The sequence below is a fragment of the Scatophagus argus genome, chromosome 19 (genome assembly GCF_020382885.2).
Source record: "Scatophagus argus isolate fScaArg1 chromosome 19, fScaArg1.pri, whole genome shotgun sequence".
Taxonomy (NCBI): domain Eukaryota; kingdom Metazoa; phylum Chordata; class Actinopteri; family Scatophagidae; genus Scatophagus; species Scatophagus argus.
Genome location: NC_058511.1, coordinates 10,520,190 through 10,540,412, shown reverse-complemented (window position 1 = coordinate 10,540,412; position 20,223 = coordinate 10,520,190). Strand labels below are relative to the sequence as shown.

At 39.9% G+C, this 20,223-nt stretch overlaps 1 protein-coding gene and 1 long non-coding RNA gene across 5 annotated transcripts; one reads left to right on the top strand and one right to left on the bottom strand.

The window, feature by feature from the left end:
- Positions 1–12: 12 nt before the first annotated feature.
- Positions 13–17,842, bottom strand: ptk2bb (protein tyrosine kinase 2 beta, b). 4 transcript variants are annotated; one of them, XM_046372654.1, is made up of 31 exons: positions 17,705–17,842; positions 12,051–12,286; positions 11,454–11,632; positions 11,234–11,321; positions 10,640–10,719; positions 10,421–10,483; positions 10,120–10,174; positions 9,869–10,009; positions 9,639–9,713; positions 8,485–8,586; positions 8,205–8,322; positions 8,012–8,051; positions 7,804–7,838; positions 7,586–7,630; positions 7,395–7,492; positions 6,968–7,049; positions 6,780–6,880; positions 6,428–6,543; positions 5,301–5,401; positions 4,940–5,029; positions 4,517–4,721; positions 3,930–4,038; positions 3,781–3,840; positions 3,549–3,671; positions 3,273–3,425; positions 2,997–3,032; positions 2,225–2,249; positions 2,087–2,121; positions 1,702–1,836; positions 1,487–1,567; positions 13–901 (listed from the first exon to the last, which is right to left on the bottom strand). In XM_046372654.1, exons 2-31 carry the CDS (start codon positions 12,246–12,248, stop codon positions 686–688), a joined length of 2,985 nt encoding a protein of 994 aa, XP_046228610.1. In that variant the 5' UTR covers positions 12,249–12,286; positions 17,705–17,842; the 3' UTR covers positions 13–685. The 4 variants fall into 4 exon arrangements, with proteins under 4 accessions (XP_046228610.1, XP_046228612.1, XP_046228613.1 ...); XM_046372656.1 differs by having other exon boundaries at positions 7,804–7,835; XM_046372657.1 differs by having other exon boundaries at positions 7,804–7,832.
- On the top strand, positions 17,714–20,176 carry LOC124050289. Its single transcript, XR_006841589.1, has 2 exons — positions 17,714–17,850; positions 18,734–20,176. It is a non-coding gene; the product is annotated as an uncharacterized LOC124050289 (long non-coding RNA).
- The last annotated feature ends 47 nt before the right edge of the window (positions 20,177–20,223 follow it).

The window sequence follows — 20,223 nt, the reverse complement described above, 5'->3', positions numbered from 1 at the left end:
AATAGGCATTAATTAATGTAGTATACCTCATGACATTTATTTCCATATCACTTGATTTACATGCTGGAATTTCATATTTTATAATATTGAAAAAACGTTGACTCTTTCAAGTTGAACTTGGCGGAATTATTGATAATCCAATATCTATACCACTCATTATGTTACTTGAGATATGTACTGTGTGTATATATATAAAACAATTCAGTGGTTGACAAACCTTTTGGTTTGATCATCTTTACATTTCAGTCAGGTTTAAAAGAGTAAACATTTATTTGGTGTTTCAATTTCCTTTTTCCTTTTCTATGTGGTCATAATCACGAGTCATAAGACATACATCATATATTTACAAAGATAATTCAGTTTCTGAACAGATAATTAAGTCAATAACTCAACAATCACAAATAAGAACATGTCTGAAATGACGGCATCCTCAATATGATGCCAATGAACCATCATTAATTTCATTATACATCCACTTTTTTCCAAGTTGTCCATATCCAATGAGTTGTAGCATCATGTTAAAACTTAACAACACACATTTACAGGTATGATGACTCCACCACAACCTTCTTTTAGTAAGTTTGATTACAAAAAATACAACTGTGTGCACATTTCTCACTGACAGGCATGAAAAAAGTCTTATTTCTGTTTGATGTGCAACCAGAATAAGAGAGTTTACAGTCCACTAGGGGGCCACTGGCTTGGCTAAGTTGGCTCTGACTCTGGCTTGGTCCACAGCATCCAACATGTTCTTGCTGTCCATAGCCAAAGTGTGTGCTGCAGCCAGCATCTGTTTCTTGCACTCCTCCTTCAAAGAGGTGATGGCATTCTGCTGGGCCAGACGCATTTTGCTGATCAGCTCCGCCATGTCGTTATTTAGCAATTTCTGTGTGCCCTCAATCTGCGGGGATGGGGGACAAATGTAATGTATCTATTAACCAAATGTAATGTGTGGGGGACTTGTTTTGTCAAGGAAGACATTTTGATGTGTCACAGTAAGAAAATCACAGGTGTGAATAAATGAAATAAGTAAATAAATAAATTTATAATGAATAAAATGAATTCCATTTAGGAGGTTCAGTTTTTAGGTCCTCATATTGTGCATGCAGCTCGCTGTTACACTGTCACGGCTTAGTAAGAAACCTTAACATAGCAGAACCACCTGTCCTTTTCCTATTTTAATAAGACAGAACACATATTGTCAGCAGTTGATACTATTTTGTCCATACAATTTGAAAGAAATGCATCAAATTTAAAAGCAATATTGTTCTGTAGAAACTGTTCTAATATGCAAGTTATAGACTTGTTATGGACGTCTGAAGAAAAAACACGAATTGGTCACTTCCCTTTTGCTTTCTTAGTGTTTGAAGGGCAGTTCTGTCACTTTTTGTTTCAGGGACAAGTAGCAGGAACAGCTTTGTGGAGGGGATCAATAAAAACAAAGATGAGAAAACACTGTAAACAAGTTGCAGGTAATATACCGTACCTCAGTCCTGACAGACTCGTGTAACGTGGGCAGTATGTCATCCACGCTGTGGATCAGATCTCGTAAAGCCATCCCAACAGACTGTGGCCAGAGATTAATGCAGCAAATTAATCAGCTTTATGACACAAGGTTTAATCAGCTTTATGACACACAAGGTTTGTTTTTCATTACAATTCACACACCTTAAGTTTGAAGTGAAAAACAGATTTGTGTACCTGGACAAGGGTGATATATTGTTCTGGTTTCAGCTCGGTGATGTCATTCTTGAGTTGGACCACTACTTTGACAAGACCCATGACAGCATGATACACTTTGTCATCAGAGCGGTCCAGCTCAGCTGTGGGTGCAGGCTACAGAAGAGGGAATACTGTGTGTTAATGACAAAAATCCTCATTATTTTAGACAAAGGACCAGTGGACATTATTTTAACTGTATGGTAACATCAATGTCCTTTCAACTGAAGGGTACTTTTACTTTTCTGAGAAGATGGAGTTCATTATAAATTCTTTTTTAATCTAAAAGGCAAAGATGGTATAATTAAATGGTCTTTTCAGTGGACTAAAAAGCTATTACAATACAAATAGAAAGTGTTATAATTACCTGTGCTGTGAGCCGCGGGGGCTTCTCTGGAGGTGCTGCAGGGCAGAAAGACAAACAGTGTGAGCGACAGAGAAAGAGAGAGAAAAGACAGATAGGAAGATTGCGAGAGAGAGGCCTAATAGTAGTTGAAGCACTTACCACTCTGAACATCAGGTTCAGGGGACTATAAAAGAATAAAAGACACATCTCGTGAGGACTTGAAAATATAAACATCCTCTCCATAATATCACAAGATATTCAGTAACGCATAAATACTATGGACAACAAAGGTAATCTTAGTAAACACCAGAAGAACTGATTTCAGAAGAACGCGTTTGGAGATATAATTAAGATTCCTCCTAGAAAAGAAATACAGAAATACAAATTTTAAAGGGGAACTTCCCCTTGTTTTCTGTTGAATATCGAAAATTTGTGACTAGATCTTAACATGTGGCCAGTTATGATTGTGTTGGACTGTTGCAGTAATTCATACATGTGATCACAAAAGGAGGATGTAAAGCATGCACTCATATGTATATTTAGATTTAGTAAACATATATTAATATGTATCATTATAATATATCTTAATTAAAGTTGATATAAGTTGTCCAATGCACGGTTTTCCTTTTCCAGCGACCACAAACTCTCTTCACTGGGCTTCACTGATTTCCAATTAAACAATCAGGGCTACTTCACTGTTGCTGCAAAAATTTTAAAAAGCTGGAAAAAAAATAATTTCTAACTCCTTGCAGCTGTACTGCAAATATCATGTACACAAACCAGTACATGTTGTGTAACATACTGACAACACTGTCCAACAGGAAGAAAGCAAACTGGGCTAAGAAATTGTTGAAAGCTGTTTAGTGAATATGCTTAAAAGTGGATTCCTCTTTTAATCTGACTCTGAAAGTTTGTAAATGCGGACACCTACCACTGGGCTGTTAATGTCCTCTGGTCCCATGGGGTCCTGCAAAAGAACAGGCAGGTTCATTTTACAGAATATGGACGTGGACCCCCTCTTTGGAACTGTAATCAGGGGAACATTCAATTTAAAACTAGTGGGGCGTCGAGAATGAACGAGTGGGCTGATATTGCTTAACGACGCCTTGTTCAGCGTAGCCTCCAGGGCCACATTGAGTTTGGAAGCAGGAGGACACAGAGACACAGAGAGGGGTTTGACAAAAGTTAATGATGCTCTGCTTCCCACCAGGAGTCTTTCCTCCTTCTCCAGCCACTTTTCATCCTCCATCATCTGCTCTTTCTGCTGGCGGAGCATGTCCTGCATCTGCTGCCTCTCCCTCTGCCACAGGCGCTGGGCGTCCTCCCTGCTGGTGGCTTCCACTCGGAGAAACTCGCCCTCCTGGAATCAGAAGAGTATCACACATATAGTCTCTTAATGCATTCATTTTTAACTTAGACGCAGTGCTTTAATATTACAGGCTTAGCAACGTTTGAACAAGTGACTACAAAGAAGCTTTCTTACCCCCATACTTCGGCGCCGAGGAGACCTGACTGGCAATGCAAGTGTGTTCATGGAGTCAACGGGTGACTGATATTCACATGGGCTGGCCAGATCAGGTGAGCTGGCACACAAAGCCTCATTCAGCTGCAGGGACATACACACACTAATCAGTTTCGTAAAAATCATTTTGACATGAAGTTTGTCATGTTGAAGGAAACAGACATCCAGAGGTCACCTGGGTTCACTACTGTACCTGAATGTGTAGACCAATACTGAGCGTGTTTCCAAACCTCCCTGGTTTCATTCTTGAAGGCTACAGTAAATATTGAAAAGATGTATTAAAACATGCATTAAATCTGAATCAAGTGTTTTTTTTTTATTTGTTTTTCTGAACATTCACACCTTGGGAGGTGGCTCGCTAAAGTTGAGTTTGGACTCGAAAAATTTGGTGGAGCGAGCTCTGTCCCTTTCTCTCTCCACTTCCTGTTCCTTCTCCATCTTGTGGACATCGCTGAGTGATTAGACAACAAGTTATGTTATATATCAGTAAAAAGGGTAGATGGATAGTTTGTATTCAGTGCACTGCTCAACTTTAATATTTGTTCTTTTTACGATTGAAAAGCTAAGCGGCAAACAGTGGATCTGCCTTCCTCTATAGTGAACTTCCTCTCAGAAAGTACCTGGATTAATACATTCATTTTAAGACTATTCTTGCAGCTTTGAGAAGGCTGCAATAAAACACTGCAACCAGTAAGTCTTTGTCATTCTTGTTCATGCATCAGCAGAAATTGGCAATTGTGTGTCAAAACATTCACTTATGAGAAAAACAACTACCATCTGTTTACATGAACTGTTGTGGGTTATTCCATCATCAACGCTGAGTGAAAAGTCTTAACATCACAGTAGATTCAACTTGTAAATGTGTATTTTCTGTGTAATCAGGCTTTTTGTAAGAGTAGAGCTCTTCTATATATTTAATACAGAAATACCTGATCTTGACCACCAGCTCGGTGAAGTTGGGCCTCTCTCTGGGGTCATAGGACCAGCAGCGGGTCATGAGTGAGTAGAGGGCAGGAGGGCAGTTCTCTGGCTTGGGCAACCGGATTCCCTGCTCCAGTTGGTTGATTACGTCTCTGTTCTCCAGCCAGAAAAACGGCTGCTTCCCCAAGCTCATTATCTCCCACATACATACAGCTACCAGAGAAACACAGGCAAAGGGGAAGATTTGAGCACTGATGATGAGTACATATTTATAAAACAGCTGATTTAGAAAGAAGTGGTCTGCTGCAGAGGTCAAACAGACCAGCAGCATTGAAGGTAAGGTGGTGTGGTAATGAGGGCCAACTGCAGGAATTGTTTTCCTGTCTAAATGAACCCCCTAAATGTCTTTGCAACGAGTATCGCAAGCTCACCAAACATCCAGACGTCGCTGGCTGTTGTGAAACGTCTGAAGTTGATCGATTCTGGGGCCATCCACTTGATAGGCAACCGAGTAATAGATGCTGCAAAGAAATGAGAGACACTGATTATTTGTGGTCAACATTTTTCTATTCTGATAAGGACTATATAGTAAAGAGACAACGATAATACTTTACTAGTCTATTCTGAACAATTATGTGTATAATTATAATTTTTAAATTATATTTTTCTCTGTGTAATTCAATTTAATCCGAAGAAATAGTGAACTGTACAACAAATCAAACAATTTATGATTCATAAAAAATAAAGTGCACCATTCAAGTCAGCTTTTACTTTCCCAAGTTCCTGTTTCACCTTTGTAGTATTCTTCATCCTCAATGTATCTCGACAGGCCGAAGTCTCCGAGCTTCACACAGTCTGGACTGGCGACTAGCACGTTACGAACCGCAATGTCTCTGTAACAAAACACAAACAAGACACACTGAAAGGTTTTCAGGTGTACAAATAAAGATGTATGTACAAATAGACTGTATTTGTACTTGCAAAGTAGCCTGATGCAGATATGACCAGTGAACCGATAACATGATGGAGTCTGTTATGGGCAGGACAGAGAGACTTAAACAACCTTAACCCTGCACTGGCTGACCTGAATTGGCCCCTCAATCAGCGCTGTCACGACTGCAGCAGGTAATAAGACGGAAGGGATGTTTGCATTTTCCACGTGGGCAGAAACTAATTTCCTTTGTCTGTGTTTTTCCTTCACGGGAAATTGAATCCACAAGTTGCTGCTTTGCTGCCTGAAACCTGATGATAACGTTCTGCAGAAACGACCTTTTCTGTTATCTCACATTAACTTTCTGTGATGTGTATATATGTGTGTATGAATAAAAAAGTTTGTTGTTGTCATTCCACTTCATATTCAGATGTTGTTTGTTTTTGACTAAATCTTTCCTTTCTCCTCAACATCCCTGTGGATTACCACTGTGGACATTCTCTAACTGAGTTATGGGCCCAGAGGATTACAGGTTGTGTCTCTTTTCTTATGACTGTGACAAAGGGCCTAATTTATTTATAAAAGACCAATTACTGCTACAGTTTCAATACTGAGATACTGCAAACATTATCACTTCATACAAAGTCAGCATGGGTTAGCCGGTCACGGTGACTTAAGAGTGCAGTCAAAAAGAGGTTAAACCTTTTGCTACACTCTAAATATGAAGCCTTGGTTTTCTGCTAAACATTTTGGGGCAAACAGTAGCTAAATTATTATAGTTTTGTGACAGATTTTGAAACCTTGGGATCATTTTACTTAACTTGTTTCCTAGTTAATTAAGGCCACAGTTTGCATATTCACAAATATTTAGCCTTTAGCTTTAAATGTGTGCTGTTATACAATACATATGTATGTTACAATTTAGCGCCATCGGATTACAGATTTCATTCAGACAGGACAAGGCACTCAAAAGTACATATGCTCTCACCTGTGAACCATGTTGACCCCTTCGAGGTAGACAAGAGCTTTGCAGATCTGCAGGCTGAACAGCACCAGCGTTGTGTTTGTCAGCTTGTTCTGGTTCTGAGTCAGATAGTTCCCCAGCTGCAAGATTGTCCACATTTAAGTGAGACAGGAATTCACATGCAGAGTCGCTGTCACATTTTGCGTCACGCTGAGATGCATGAATCTAGCTGTAATAAGATCAGACATGAATACTGCCAGAAGCGTGCAAGATTTCGGGCTTCAGTCCTTTTTCGTGTCAATCCTGTTGAGAGTAATGTCCTCTCGAACTGCATTAAAAGTGAAAAACAAACCATGAAATTAAGGGTGGCACTAACCTCACCGTACTCATAGAGCTCCATCACAATCCACACAGGATCCTCTTCTATGATCCCAATCAGTTTGACGATGTGCTGATGATTGAGGTTCTTCATAATTACTGGCATACACACAAAGTTTACAATGTTAAGGTCAGTTATTTCTATCACAGTTACTTAACTGTTTTCTACATGTTTTGTCTAATTACCTGCTTCACTCATGAACTTCTCCATCACATCAGGTGAACAGTCTTTGCAGGTCTTCACTGCCACATTAACTCTGTCGCCATTCTGTTCGATGAACAACCGACAGAGACACAGTGATGCTAGAAACATTATAACTAGTAAGAGCATTTCTGTTTTCAGTTTTGCGTATTTGTTGTTTTTCTTCGTCTTACATAACAATAAACATGTTATATTTTTTGAGTGTTAGACTGCTGGACAGACAAAACAAGGAATCTGAAGCCCTTAGGTTTTAGGTTTTGGATGACTGTGACACCCAGTTTTTGCTATTTTCTGACAATAACCAATAAACTATACAATAATATGTTATATTATAAAAGGTTTTCTATAATGAAATGGCCATGTAAATATTTTACACATCCATATTGCTCCAATAAATGTCCCAGCACTTACATCGCTTTTGTAAACTCCCACGTAGACTTCCCCAAAGAACCCCTCACCAAGAATTCGGCCGAGTACGATGTCATTTCGGTTGATCCCATACTTAACAACTACAGAACAAGATTTATATTTATGACAGTTCAAAATTGAGTTCCCACAGTTATTATTCTGCAATAGACGCAAGCACAAAAATTTCAACAGACCTGATTTCGGCCTTTCATCCAGAATCTCACAATAGATATCTGACCCTGAAAATACAAAAAACAAGAACTTTTTTCCCCTCTTGATCATAACATCACCACTTCTGGCAATTTCCTTGTTTATGCAGAATCATGAGATAAAGGTCTGGCTTTTCAAATAACAAATGAAGATGCTGTGTATTTATAAAGGTTGTGTTAAAACATGAAAAGTGTCGGCTTACCCATGCTGTGTCTGATCGAGCTGGTGTCTCTGCTGATGCACAGGAAAGAGAGAATGAGAGAAAGCCCCACTCATAAATTTTCAACTTATGGCTCCTCTGTGATTGAATAAAACAGCCTTTCTCAACATTAACTCTAACTTTTAATTTCATATTACAACCAAAGGCAAGTTGAGTAGGCTACAGTGTGGACAGCCAAAAAACCACTCACCCTACAGGAATATCAGGTAGGGAACTCCGTGTGTTGGCATCTGGGACATAAATTAGTTATGATAATTCCAAATCAGTTTAAATAATACATTTCAAGTATTTCATATGGCTTTGAAGGCATCCAACTATGCACCTTTTTTTAAAAAAAGGTAGCCATGCTCTTTATTGTAACTAAGTACCTGAGTCGTACACACCTTTGTTTGGTCTGTAGATAACAGTATCATCTGTGTCTCTTTCCAAGCGGCAGTACCCATCAATAAGGTCCATCATGTTCTCTGCCATAGGGACTGTGGCCACGTTGATCGATAGGCGCTAATGAGATAGAAGATGAAAAGGGCATGGCAACAAACTGGTTCAAATTTCCTGTCTTTACACTCTCTATAGTAAATGAATATATGAATTTGAAACTAATCTCAGCTATTCTGATTCTGTACAAAGTAATATATTGCATAACAGTGTTGTTGTGGTACTTACTTGTCTAGCCCCCTCTATGTCAAGATTAATGAGAGCCTTGCCATCGCTCTGAGGTAAGCACTGTATTTTCTTGATCTGCTTGAAGTCGGCTAGAAAAACAGGCTGAGGCACAATACCAAGGAATAAGGGATATTAAACATTTTTTTGTAAAATATGTCTATACTTCAAAAATCATGAAGAAACTTGAAGAAATTATGAGATTATTTGCAAAATAAATGTGCTTATTCACTTTCTTGCCCAGAGCTGATGAGAAGACTGATGCACTATGTAGAAAAAAGTATCCAGACAAATTTCTTTATAGCTGTTATTTGGGGATTGGCTCAGCTCCTTACTTCCAGTGAAGGGAGATCTTAATGTTTCAGCATACCAAGACATTTTGGACAATGCTATGCTTCCAACTTTGTGGCAACAGTTTGGGGAAGGTCTTTTTCTATTCCAGCATGACTGTGCCCCAGTGCACAAAGCAAAGTCCATAAAGACACGGCTGGAGGAGTTTGGTGGAAGAAATTGACAGAGTCCTGACCTCAACCCCATCAAACCCCTTCGGGATCAACTGGAATGAAGACTGTGAGCCAGGCCTTTTGGTCCAACATCAGTGCCTGACCTCACAAATGCTTTTCTGCATGAATGAGCAAAAACTGCCACAGAAACACTCCAAAATCTTGTGGAAAGGGTTGAAAGAGTGGAAGCTGTTATAGCTGTAAAGTTGTCTATGTGTTTAGAATGTCATTAAATCCCTGTTGGTGCTGTCAGGTGGCCCAATCCATTAGTCTATGCAGTGTGTGAAGCAGCCAATTAGCTTAGCTTAGCATACAGACTGGAAATAGGGAAAAAGCTAGCCTGTCTCTCTCCAAATGTGATTTCCGCCCAGCAGCACCCCTAAGGCTCACTAAGTCACATGTTGTATGTCATTTGTTTCAACTGTACAAAAACTGAAAACCACAAATTGTGGTTTCACATTGGGTTATGTACTATTTCTTGGCCTTGGAGCAGCTGGCAGACATAAGAGTGGCATCAATCTTGTCATGTAACTCTCTGTAAGAAAGCGAATAAACAAAAAGGCTAGGCTGGATAGATAACACAATACAATGCACATTATATGATGAAAGGTCAAAGTCCTCTGAAGTAAAGCGTAAATCCGACAGCATACTTACTGCTGAATTCTTCTGTGTGCGCTGACGAATTCCTCTCCCACCGATGACCAGCTCTACTGACAAACTCCAACCTTGCTGTTGAGAAATGACAGTCATTAAATGTTTGTAACATTAACATGAATAAGGACAGGCTGCAGTTTGGTGCTCCTGATGTTTATAACTATGAATATCACGGGATCAAAAGAAGAGCTGTTGCTCAGAATAACACTGAACATAATGTTTCTACTGACCACTAGTTCACATGGGAAAACCTCTTCATCATAACTGATGAAATCTTTGAGGGTCTCGAAAAACTTGACCATGCAGTCGTCTTCCTTGAGTGTTGCGTACTGTTGAAACGTTTGCTGAATCAACTTCCGTAGCTGCTTTGACTGGATAACAAACAGGCAAATTTATTGTTATTTTTTTTAATGACAGACTGAGTGGTAGTGGTTGTCTAGTGATTAAGAACTGAAATCACGTTTATATTATTATATTTTACCTTCATGCTGTTAATCAGCTGTTGAGGAAAGAAAAGAACCAGGCCCACTTCTTTTCTTCATTGGCGAAGCACAATTCAGAAAAACATTAAAACAATGTCAGATTAAAAGAATCATATGCTGTCAATGTCACTAACTTTCATTGAAGAAAATGGCCAAGCTGCTATTTCTAATGTTATCCAGTGGCTTTTAAAAGGCTTTGAGTAATGCAAGAATCAATATGAATCCATACAGAGTAAAGTCTTCATCTGAGTGAAGTTAATGTTGCCAAAATTACAGAATCAAGGGAACATAAAAACTTACTCTAGCAGTTCAAAGTTGGACTTCTTCTCTAGACCTTTGGCATTCATGTCCTTATAGAACCTCCTGTAAGAAAACAACATCTCAACAACTAACAAATTCTGTGCGAACAAATGTTCTTCATCCTAAACAATAAGCCTTTACAACTGCACTCAGTAAAACAAATTAAATCGAAAGTTTAACCACCACAAGCCAAAGAATGAGAGGAATGCAGTGACTCACCTGATTTCCAAACAGCCGAGCTGCAGCGCCATCCCATCGCTGACCTTACTGGCGTGATACTGCATGTAATCACTACGTACCTGTCACGAAAAGAAACACATAAATAACACTTATACTGGACTATGATGCAATTTCCTTTTTTCTTTCTTTTCTCTTCCCATCGCAGACTATTTTTAAATTGGTTGGCAAACAGCACAGTTTTGATGTTAATCTCAATGCTGACAGATTTCTCATCTGTGTACTGATGATTTGTTATACTTAAAAAACTACTCACTTTTCATCAAAAGCATGACAAAGAAGAGGAAAAGTGCAGCAAAGAAAGACCAAGTTTACGGTAATTACCACAAGAATAGCCTGTAATACTCTATACATTTGTATACATTACAATTCATAGATTCGTTTGAAACAGGAATAACACCAACATAAATTGTATCAACACAAAACCCAAGGTAAGTCATCACAACTGAATCTAACAATCTAACAATCGTTTATGTGGTATGATAACAACACATGCCAAACATCCACTGAAAAAAAAATATGAAAACAAAAAGTGATTTCTGTGCCAGTCCAGTTCCAAATAAAATAGCTTGTTACCTGCTGGTAAAAATAAAAGAACGTAGATCTGTCATCTTTGAATTTTTCCAGGAAATTGACAGGAATGTATCTGATACGAAGGTCATACCTGCATTCAAAAAGAAAACAGAAGTTTATCAAATGCCTGACTTTAATGTACTTTATCTCAACAGAAAACATTCAGTCGCTCACTCTACAAGATAAAAATCTAATAAAAAACATCCCAGTAATCGATCTGTACCTCCACTCAGCTTCCACATGATGGCTCTCATAGCGTTCTTCCACCTCCCCGACAGTCAGATCTGGATGCAGCCAGTGAAGTTCTTCTGACTTCAGGTGTTTCAGCAGGAGACCATAGCATCCGACCCCTTTGACATTCGGCCCCAGCCGACCGCTGATCAGAATCGAACGAATTATGGCCTGTGGAGACAGAGCGAGACTTTTATTTTTACAAAAAAAATGTTTTGTGAAATTTTAGGTACTCCTTAGTCCTGTACTTTGTGATTAATTTTTGTCTTTGTGTAGTGGCTAACAAATGAGCTTTGAAATTGATGAGAGGAAGAACAGGAAAAAACATGTTAACCTTTAATTTTTTTCCTTCAGTGGTACACTCAGAGAGAGAATAAGATTATTTGTAGCATCATCTATCTATGCTATCTTATAGTATCTTTTCTGCAGGTTACAGAGGCCAAATAAAACAGATTTTTGGCTCATATAAAAAACACCACCTCTACTTTGAATCTGTCATCCAAACTATCTCAAATAGATTTCTCTCTTTATCACAGCCTTCTGACACAACACCGCTCTTCCCCATAGTTTTATGTTCGATCACTCTCACCCGTATTTGCCAGGAGCTGTCACATTTAACCAGCTTGAAGTTCTTGCCCAGGTTGTTGTTGGTACAGAAGCACACTTTGAGGATCTTGACAGGCCCTCCATCCCCTTCGAAGTGTGTTTCGGAGTTGGACTCTAAGCCACTTTGTCTTGGACTTGGCACCTTCCAAGACAAGGTGTCACCGGACATCACCTCATACATTGTCAAAGCTGGGTCGGGACCATCATATCCAAACCATCCTTTCAACAGACAGAAAGACTTCAATTAACATCTTACCCTAAGTTGTCTACCGTGACGGAGACAATTTGGAAACAAAGAAGAGGACATTAAAGCAAGTTTTTAAAGTAAGTAAGTTTTTAAGGACTGCACTCCAGTCAGACAGTGTTGACTGTCGTGACAATACTGTGACTTTAACCCAAGAGTACGAACTGTTCTGTGACTTGCCTCATCGTTGTTCGACAGTCATGCAATGCTTCACATTGATGCTGTGATCTTGTGCCATGTGGTGTATGTGACTCACATCATTTGACTCTCAGATACGCCGATTACATTCCTCCTCTGACATGATTTCAAGTGAGGGCCTGTGCGGCTCACGATGCAAAATTGTAGAGACATGTATCATTTATTGTATATCAATGAGGAAAATCCTCCGTCTCATCCCCAAATGCAAATGTTACTTAAAGTTCACTGCATACCTGCTCAAAATGTTGTCCCTGTCTACAGGCTGACAGGGATAGTAAAATGTTGTAAACACTTAAATCCATCCAAAACCAAACAACAGTGAGTAAGTGCGATGACTAACCAATCCGTGTAGTAGCTTCTTAGCTCTGAACCGTTACACAACTTGTGTTGATTCATCCTACATGCAAGAATCTGAAGAAACTCCTCATTTAGATGGGAATCAGGTCTTCTGTCCCTCTTAAAGCAATGATTTGGCACTTTGGAAAGCACACCTGCTTGTTCACATTTGTAGAATTTACATGAGAAGATCAATAGAATCATATTTGTCTCATATACTGCCAGGAGCCAGGACAGATGATTAGCTTAGCTTAGCTTAAAGACTTGATACATGGCAAAACAGCTTTCCTGGCTTTCTATGAAGGTGTAAACCTTCCAGCTCCTTTAATGCTCACTTGTTAAAAGGTTACATCATGTTTACTTAATTTATACAAAAACCCAAATGTAGAGATGACAGATTGTGGTTTAAAGGGTTATGTGCCAGACTACCTCCTGGCTACAGGTGCCTGGAGGTGAATTCTGTTACCTTTGGACAGAACCAGGCAAGCTTGTTTGCAGTATTTGTGCTAAGCTAAGCTAACCATCTCCTGGCTCCAGCTTTTTATTATGGTATCAATCCTCTCATCTAGCTCACACTTAGGTGTGTTTCCAAAAAATATCAAACTACTCCTTTAAGACATTATTATAACACAGCAAACACAGCTCAGCAAAAAGAGATTTTGCTCTAAGCATGGCTTTAAACAAACATGATGACGATTACAGGAGACGGTAAAAACTGAAGCACTTCAGCCATAGCCACAAGTACACGACTGGAAACAGCTAAATGAAATCTTTTATCTTTTTTTACTGGTTGCAAAACCTGCATTCACGTTTTTATAAACCCTCAGGTCACATCTATCATTGAGATCGGTAACAACCTACTGATGCATCAAATGAAAGAAAACCAACAAGATGCATCCAGAGCTGCTCTCACCTTAAGCAGGTCTCCACTCCTCACATTAATATTCTGCCCTGTCAATCAAAAACGTGAGGGCATGTTGACTCAGCAAACACAGCAAGGGTGAGCTAAAAACTTCAAAAACAACCTAGACAACACAAATAGTTATAAGACAGAGATTCTGCCGGTTACCCACCTCACAGTAGTGTCCATCAGAAAAGTGCCTTTTGGCTGTCACAAAGTGTTTTCTTATAAATGGAGCTCCGTGCTGTTAGTCTGCTGCGAGGGAACTGAGCTGTGTTAGCTTCTCTCAGGGCTTTCCGCCGCTGTTGGACAGGGTTGTGTTTTGTTAGCCTGGGGCCATGAATTCCCCAGCAGGGCCGTGTGGGTGTGTTTGTGTGTCACTGTGCGTGTGTGTGTAGTAAAGAAAGAGAGAAAAAGAAAGAGAGAGAAGATGAGTGTGCAGCACGGCCGGCATGTTGCACCATCACCTGGGTGTGGGAGGCCTGACAAGACTGGGATTGATGAGGCGGAGGGTTAAGTTTAAGAGTACTTCCAAGAAAAAAAAAAAGACATCCATAAATTACAGGATGTGTGGGGCTGTGGATACACAAACACATTCCATGGCTTATGTAGAGGAAACAATAAGTAAACCTTGTGACATATAGACATTACGTATTGCTAACATTGCAAAAGCCGCTGCATCAAAATATTTTGCATGTATCACATCTCTAAGAGAACTGAGAGATGACAGGGAGAGTTGTGTAGGGAGTTGTCCATAAAAAAGCTTATTACATAAATAGGGGTTTTACCTGAAATAGTCAACCATGAAAAACAAAACAAGGAAAAACTGTGGCAAAAAGGAAAGGAAGTCTAGGAAGAATGGCACCATGGATAGCAGCGTTTGCGGTGAAGCTTTGGGCATGTTTTTTCTGTCACCGTTTGATCCCTGTGACCTCTAGCAAGTGTGTGACACCTGAGTTTAGTTTTTAACATTTAAACTCTAAAAGCCAAAAACAATGGGGTATAAATACAGAAGGACCGCAGGGCCTTGTACTGCCAAACAAACTTCAATACATTGTAGTGACCGCACAGGTGAGTGTATTAGCATTAATGGTGTTTCTGTTCCATTAAGTGTCTCAGGAAGCTTTTCTAGTGGGCCAGCATACACAGTACCAAGCACCGACACTGGCTCATCTTAATGGAATACAGCAGTGCTTTTCGAGACTGGACGTGTCAAAACGTCTGCTCAAAATGTGTCAGCGCTGAGCATGAAAACCTGTGCCTAAAACAATTAGAGCACGAACAATTAGTCAGTCAACTGAAATCTAATGGTGACAACTTTATTTATCAATAAGCTGTTTAAGTTATTTTTCAAGCAAATATGTCAAACACTTCCCAGTTCCATCGATTTGCTGTTTTTCTTTGTCTTGCGTAGGGTTGGCTGATGTGACGATTTCAGAACTTGATCAATTGTGAAGGAATTTACAATGTACATCTCAGGTGAATCGCAGAGGTCGCGGTACTTAATGTCCTCTTTCTAAACTTCACGTAACCTCATTGTCCAGCAGGTCTGCGATTTGTCAGATTCACAGTCTTGTGTACTATCTTGATTTGGACAGTTATAAATCACAATTTAAGTTTAAATACAAAATGTGTTTTTACATCCATGTCTTGATATCCTGTCTTTTATAAACATTAACATTTTAGAATGTTGCTTGATATAAAAAAAACTGTGTTTATATTTCGCTGGTTTGATTCCCCGTCCCGGTGTCCATGGCTGAGGTACCCTTGAGCAAGGTACCTAACCCCCACTGCTCCCCGGGCGCTGCACGCGGTCGCCCACTGCCCCGGGTTTGCTGTGTGTGTGTGCACGTCACTTGGGTGGGTTAAATGCAGGGCACAAATTTCGTTAGAGTGAGTTCCCTCCAATGACAAAATATGTCACTTTCTTTCATTTTTTTCATTTCTTAAAGTAAGGTACAGAAATAGGCATAGTATAGATACTAAAACTCCATCCATCCATTCATCCATTTTCTATACCGCTTATCCGTCAGGGTCGCGGGGGAGCTGGAGCCTATCCCAGCTGACTACGGGCGAGAGGCGGGGTACACCCTGGACTGGTCGCCAGTCAATCGCAGGGCCAACACACAAAGACAAACAACCACACACTCTCACACTCACACCTAGGGGCAATTTAGAGTAGCCAATTAACCTAATGTGCATGTTTTTGGTATTGTGGGAGGAAGTACCCGGAGAAAACCCACGCAGGCACAGGGAGAACATGCAAACGATACTAAAACTCAATTATCATATTGCCGCTGATTAATAAATATTCAAATAATCTTGTATTTAGGCAGGTCATTTCACTTTGCTTTGCTAAAATCCACGACACTGAACTCATTGTGGCACACCGAGCCTCTCTTACAATTTCACAGGACGACAGTGCAGTCTATTTTGAAGCAGGCAGTTTTCACAAAAAGTACACAAATATGAAGCGCCAAAGAACATAATGCTAAAAAACAGGCCTTTGACAGTCGTGAAGTCCTTTCTCCGAGTCGTTTTTAACAGCTCTCTGGTTTTTTTGAAACAAACAAAAGCGACACTTTCCAAGCTCACGGTGTTGTTGCCTCTCTCACTGTCATGCTGGCACTTGAGTTGTTATGGTAACTGTAACTGTTCCCGGGAGAGATTTTCATCAGAAAGTCTTCCAACGCTCAGCCACAACAAACGCTGCAGCAGGATAATAAATAGGTATATTTAGTACCCAAAACATTTGTCTAGATAAGGAGTTATTCCTGCACACTGCTGCTTCCATTCTGTCATTCCTGAGCCCTTGTGCTCTGTTTGAAATGTACATTATCTACTGGAGAGATGTCAGGAAGAGTACGAATCAGAGTGATGGGCTGTGATAAATGAGAATGGAGAAGCAACAACTTGAAATGTTGCACTTGAGAGACAGAAGAGGCTGCCTGTGGTTTTTTGTTTTTTGTTCACTCATCATGTAGGTTGAGCTCTGGGCTAAAAAAATACACTTCCTTCTACATTGGGCCTGGTGCACAGGCACAGCCTTTGATTCTCAGTGTGCTGACTGTGTGATGGAGCTGCTCAGTGGTGCAATGGAAGACATGTAGTCTTTACCAGAATCTGTCATGACATGCACTCCTGACTTTATTAACCCATCTTTAAGTGTCATCAGATGGAGGGAAACAACATTACAGTAAAACCTGACACATGACAGAGTCAGAAATCATATCATGCTACCACTTCATGGTTTTCTCTCAACTGAGAAACAAATGTTTTTGAGATTAAATTCTGATGCTTATTTAACTGTTATGTCAAATGAAATCTGGGCATTGTTGACACACCGTGAATTGTTCTTCTTACAAAGACCGGGTTATGCTATAATTTATATGAATGCTATAAACTGTGCAGCAGAGGCTCTTGCAGGTGCCTGTCAACACAGGCAGGCATTCAGACATTCAGACAGGTCTCTCCTCTCTAAACAGTGCTGTGCAGAGGGGTCTGCTTATTGCAACGTCATGACCCCGGGCACTGGAATGTGGCTGGCTGCTTCTCCACCTGCACAGACTTGCTTTGTTAACGAACAAACTTCTCTCTCGCTCTCTGGGAGGAAAAAAAAATGGCTGTCTGAGCTTCACCTTGTGTCTTTACAACCAGATCATTACCCTCAAAATACATCGATTCAAGTTTCAAAGCCACATTTTTTATTTATTTATTTATTTATTTTTTGCGTGGTCCCACCAAAAAATGAAACTGTCTTAAACAAAAAAGAAAGAAAGAAAGAAAATACATTTTGTTTATAACCAGTTTGGCACAAAATCTACACTTTAAAGCTCGTGTAATGGTTAAACGTTCAGAACTTCTAAAAAGGTGCGCCTGTTGCACTAATGACTTACTGAGCTCACCTGAGCAGAAACTGTCCACATGCTTTAAATAGACATATCAGATTCTGTCTTACCTGATTCTGGTTGAACTCCTCTGGGAATAAAAACTCGACAGAGAGTGTTATTCCTCACGGAGAGTCCAGGTCTGACAGCTTGTTTCTCACACTGTTAGCCGAGCAGGAGGTGGCAGGTGGCCACACCTACGAGATCCAGCGCTAAGGTGGGCCCACTTCCTTATTGCACGAATGTCAACGAATATGGCGGATTTCCTCTTGACAAAAATATTGTGTCTGTTTCTTTCTTCGTCTGTTGAGTCTCGCAGGTGTTTTGGATTCTTTGTGTTGTGTTGGTAAAAACTACGTCGTGTAACCGAGGTGGAAATAAGGACTTAAATGCGCTGAAGGGTTACTACTTCACTTTACTGCATTCTAAGAAAATCACCCTGTGTGCGCTTCTCATTTAAACACAGTTTCCCCTCAGAGTTCGACCAACTCGGCTGTGAACTGTTTTAATGATGTAATTACGTCGTCTAAACAGCAGATGGCGCTACAAGCTTTAAAAAAAATCACACTCATCTTTGCTTAGACTGCATACATTAATCACAGTTGTATTTCCATGTTTAATTGAATGGATGGATGAAAAGTAAGTGTTTAATGAGTGCCTCAAAGAACAACAACCAGTAATTTGCTGAAGCAAAAGCAGGTAAGTGTCATTTACAGTGTGCTTAGGGTATTAATAGTAAAAGTACTCGTTATGCAGCAAAATGGCTCATTTGAACGCGATCTTAATATATAATTTACTGTTTTATCACTGAAACACGTGTGTGAAATATGTAAACTGAAATTAAATGCTGTAGCTGGCTGAGAAGGGATTAATCTAACTGTGTAGTTTAATCTGTAGGTATGCTTTATAAATTACTATTAAAACTATGTGTTGTCAGTACAAGCTGAGTTAGTGCAAAATATTTCTAATGAACATGCAGGTTTTACTTTGTCAGCAACAAATAGCAAAAACATGTTTCATCTTCATGAACTGTAACATTTCTGGCCCTGTTATAAATACTGCTTTGTATGTGAAATGTGTGATGTTTTTTTTCTTCTCAGCGGCATCTCTTATTCACTCTGTCCGCCCTGCCTCTCGTCGTACCAGTATCCAGTGCTGCTTTTGCTGCCGGAGGGTTTGGAATATCTTAGTAGAACAGTGACAGCTGTAAGGGAGTTCAAGTCTGGGTCAGAACAAGACCAAACCACACCCACCATCCAGCAGAACGCAGCAGTGTCAAGGGCAAGAATCCACACAACAGGTGCCCGTCAAGCCCGGATTTGCATGCATTCAGACGGTAGCAGGCCCGGGCTCTGCAGTGGTAAGCTTTAGCAGTAACAATGGTTTCACTGTTCACTGGGCTCTATGCGATCATTAACACTGACTTTCTGAGACCACTCCTGCCCTGAAACCCCTAAATCAACACTATCACCTCACCTCTTCCTCCTCCTCCTCTTCCTCCTGCTCCATTTGTGCCCTCGCTGGATGCCACCTCCCTGTATGGAGCTGTGCCAGTATTTAGAAACATGAATTTGGGGCACACAGGTGGCTTTGTGGCATGCTCATGCAGAATGTCTCCTCTCCAGGGAGTCTGAGGTGTTGAGGGAAAAGTAACCAAAACCAACCAGCCAATAGTGGGATCCTGTGTTACTGTCATTTAACGATCATGATGATAACACCATGACAGTTATGTTTTGTTGATGTTTATACCCATGTCCTGAGTGAAATGCTTATGTCAACTTTATTTTCTATAGTTGGAATGACAAGTAGACACAAATATGAATGTGAACTTGAACAGACACACATATGGAATGATGGAGCAAGTGCTGGGATGCTATTCTGATAATGTAAGAGTATTGCAAGTATAAGTCCTGCCAGCTGCAGCAATTTAGTGGACGTCTTTTGCCTGTGAGCATCGCAAATGGTCACTACACATGAAGATAATATTGTAAATGTATGTAAAATTGTGATGCCGCAAAGTAACGTGTATCTTTACCCATAAAATATCATAATGGCGTAGAATAAGAAGAACATACCATAATGTGAAAACAGGGAAAAAATATCCTAAAAAAAAGGTAAACTTTATTTAAAGAAGTATCATCAAAATGTTCTTAAAGTATCAAGAAAATGAGGCATCATACTGATCAGGCAATACCTGTCTTTCAGTGCTTGAGGGGTCATTTAATTAGTTTTCAGTATATGTTATTTAAACAGGAGTAAACAGAACACGTGTTGGGGACTATTTTTAGCTGCTGATATTGACCTCCAGCGAGGTGTATTTACCACTGTAATATTAACAGTTTATATGTGACTGAAAATCAAAATACACTTCAGTGCTCATTTATGTTTGTAATCAGTCACATCAATGAGGTTCTGCAGCACAGAGAGATAAGCAGCACCAAACTGTATGCACAGACACTATTTGTTAACATGATTAATTAATTGCTGGTTTTGTTCTATTCATGTGATTAGTCATCAGTAAGAAAAGAACACAGTGCTACATATTTTATTGGACTGGTTTATTTGGGTTCATTAATGTAAAAGCAGTATT

What these genes read in the sequence shown, in the direction of transcription:
- ptk2bb (XM_046372654.1), bottom strand. Translation starts at nt 12,248, where the DNA reads ATGTATGAGGTGATGTCCGGTGACACCTTGTCTTGGAAGGTGCCAAGT. An exon ending in CTCGGCGCCGAAGTATGGGG is followed by an intron (nt 3,426 to 3,548) that starts GTAAGAAAGCTT and finishes TTCTGATTCCAG; the next exon opens with GAGGGCGAGTTTCTCCGAGT. An exon ending in AATATATCACCCTTGTCCAG is followed by an intron (nt 1,568 to 1,701) that starts GTACACAAATCT and finishes CTCTGGCCACAG; the next exon opens with TCTGTTGGGATGGCTTTACG.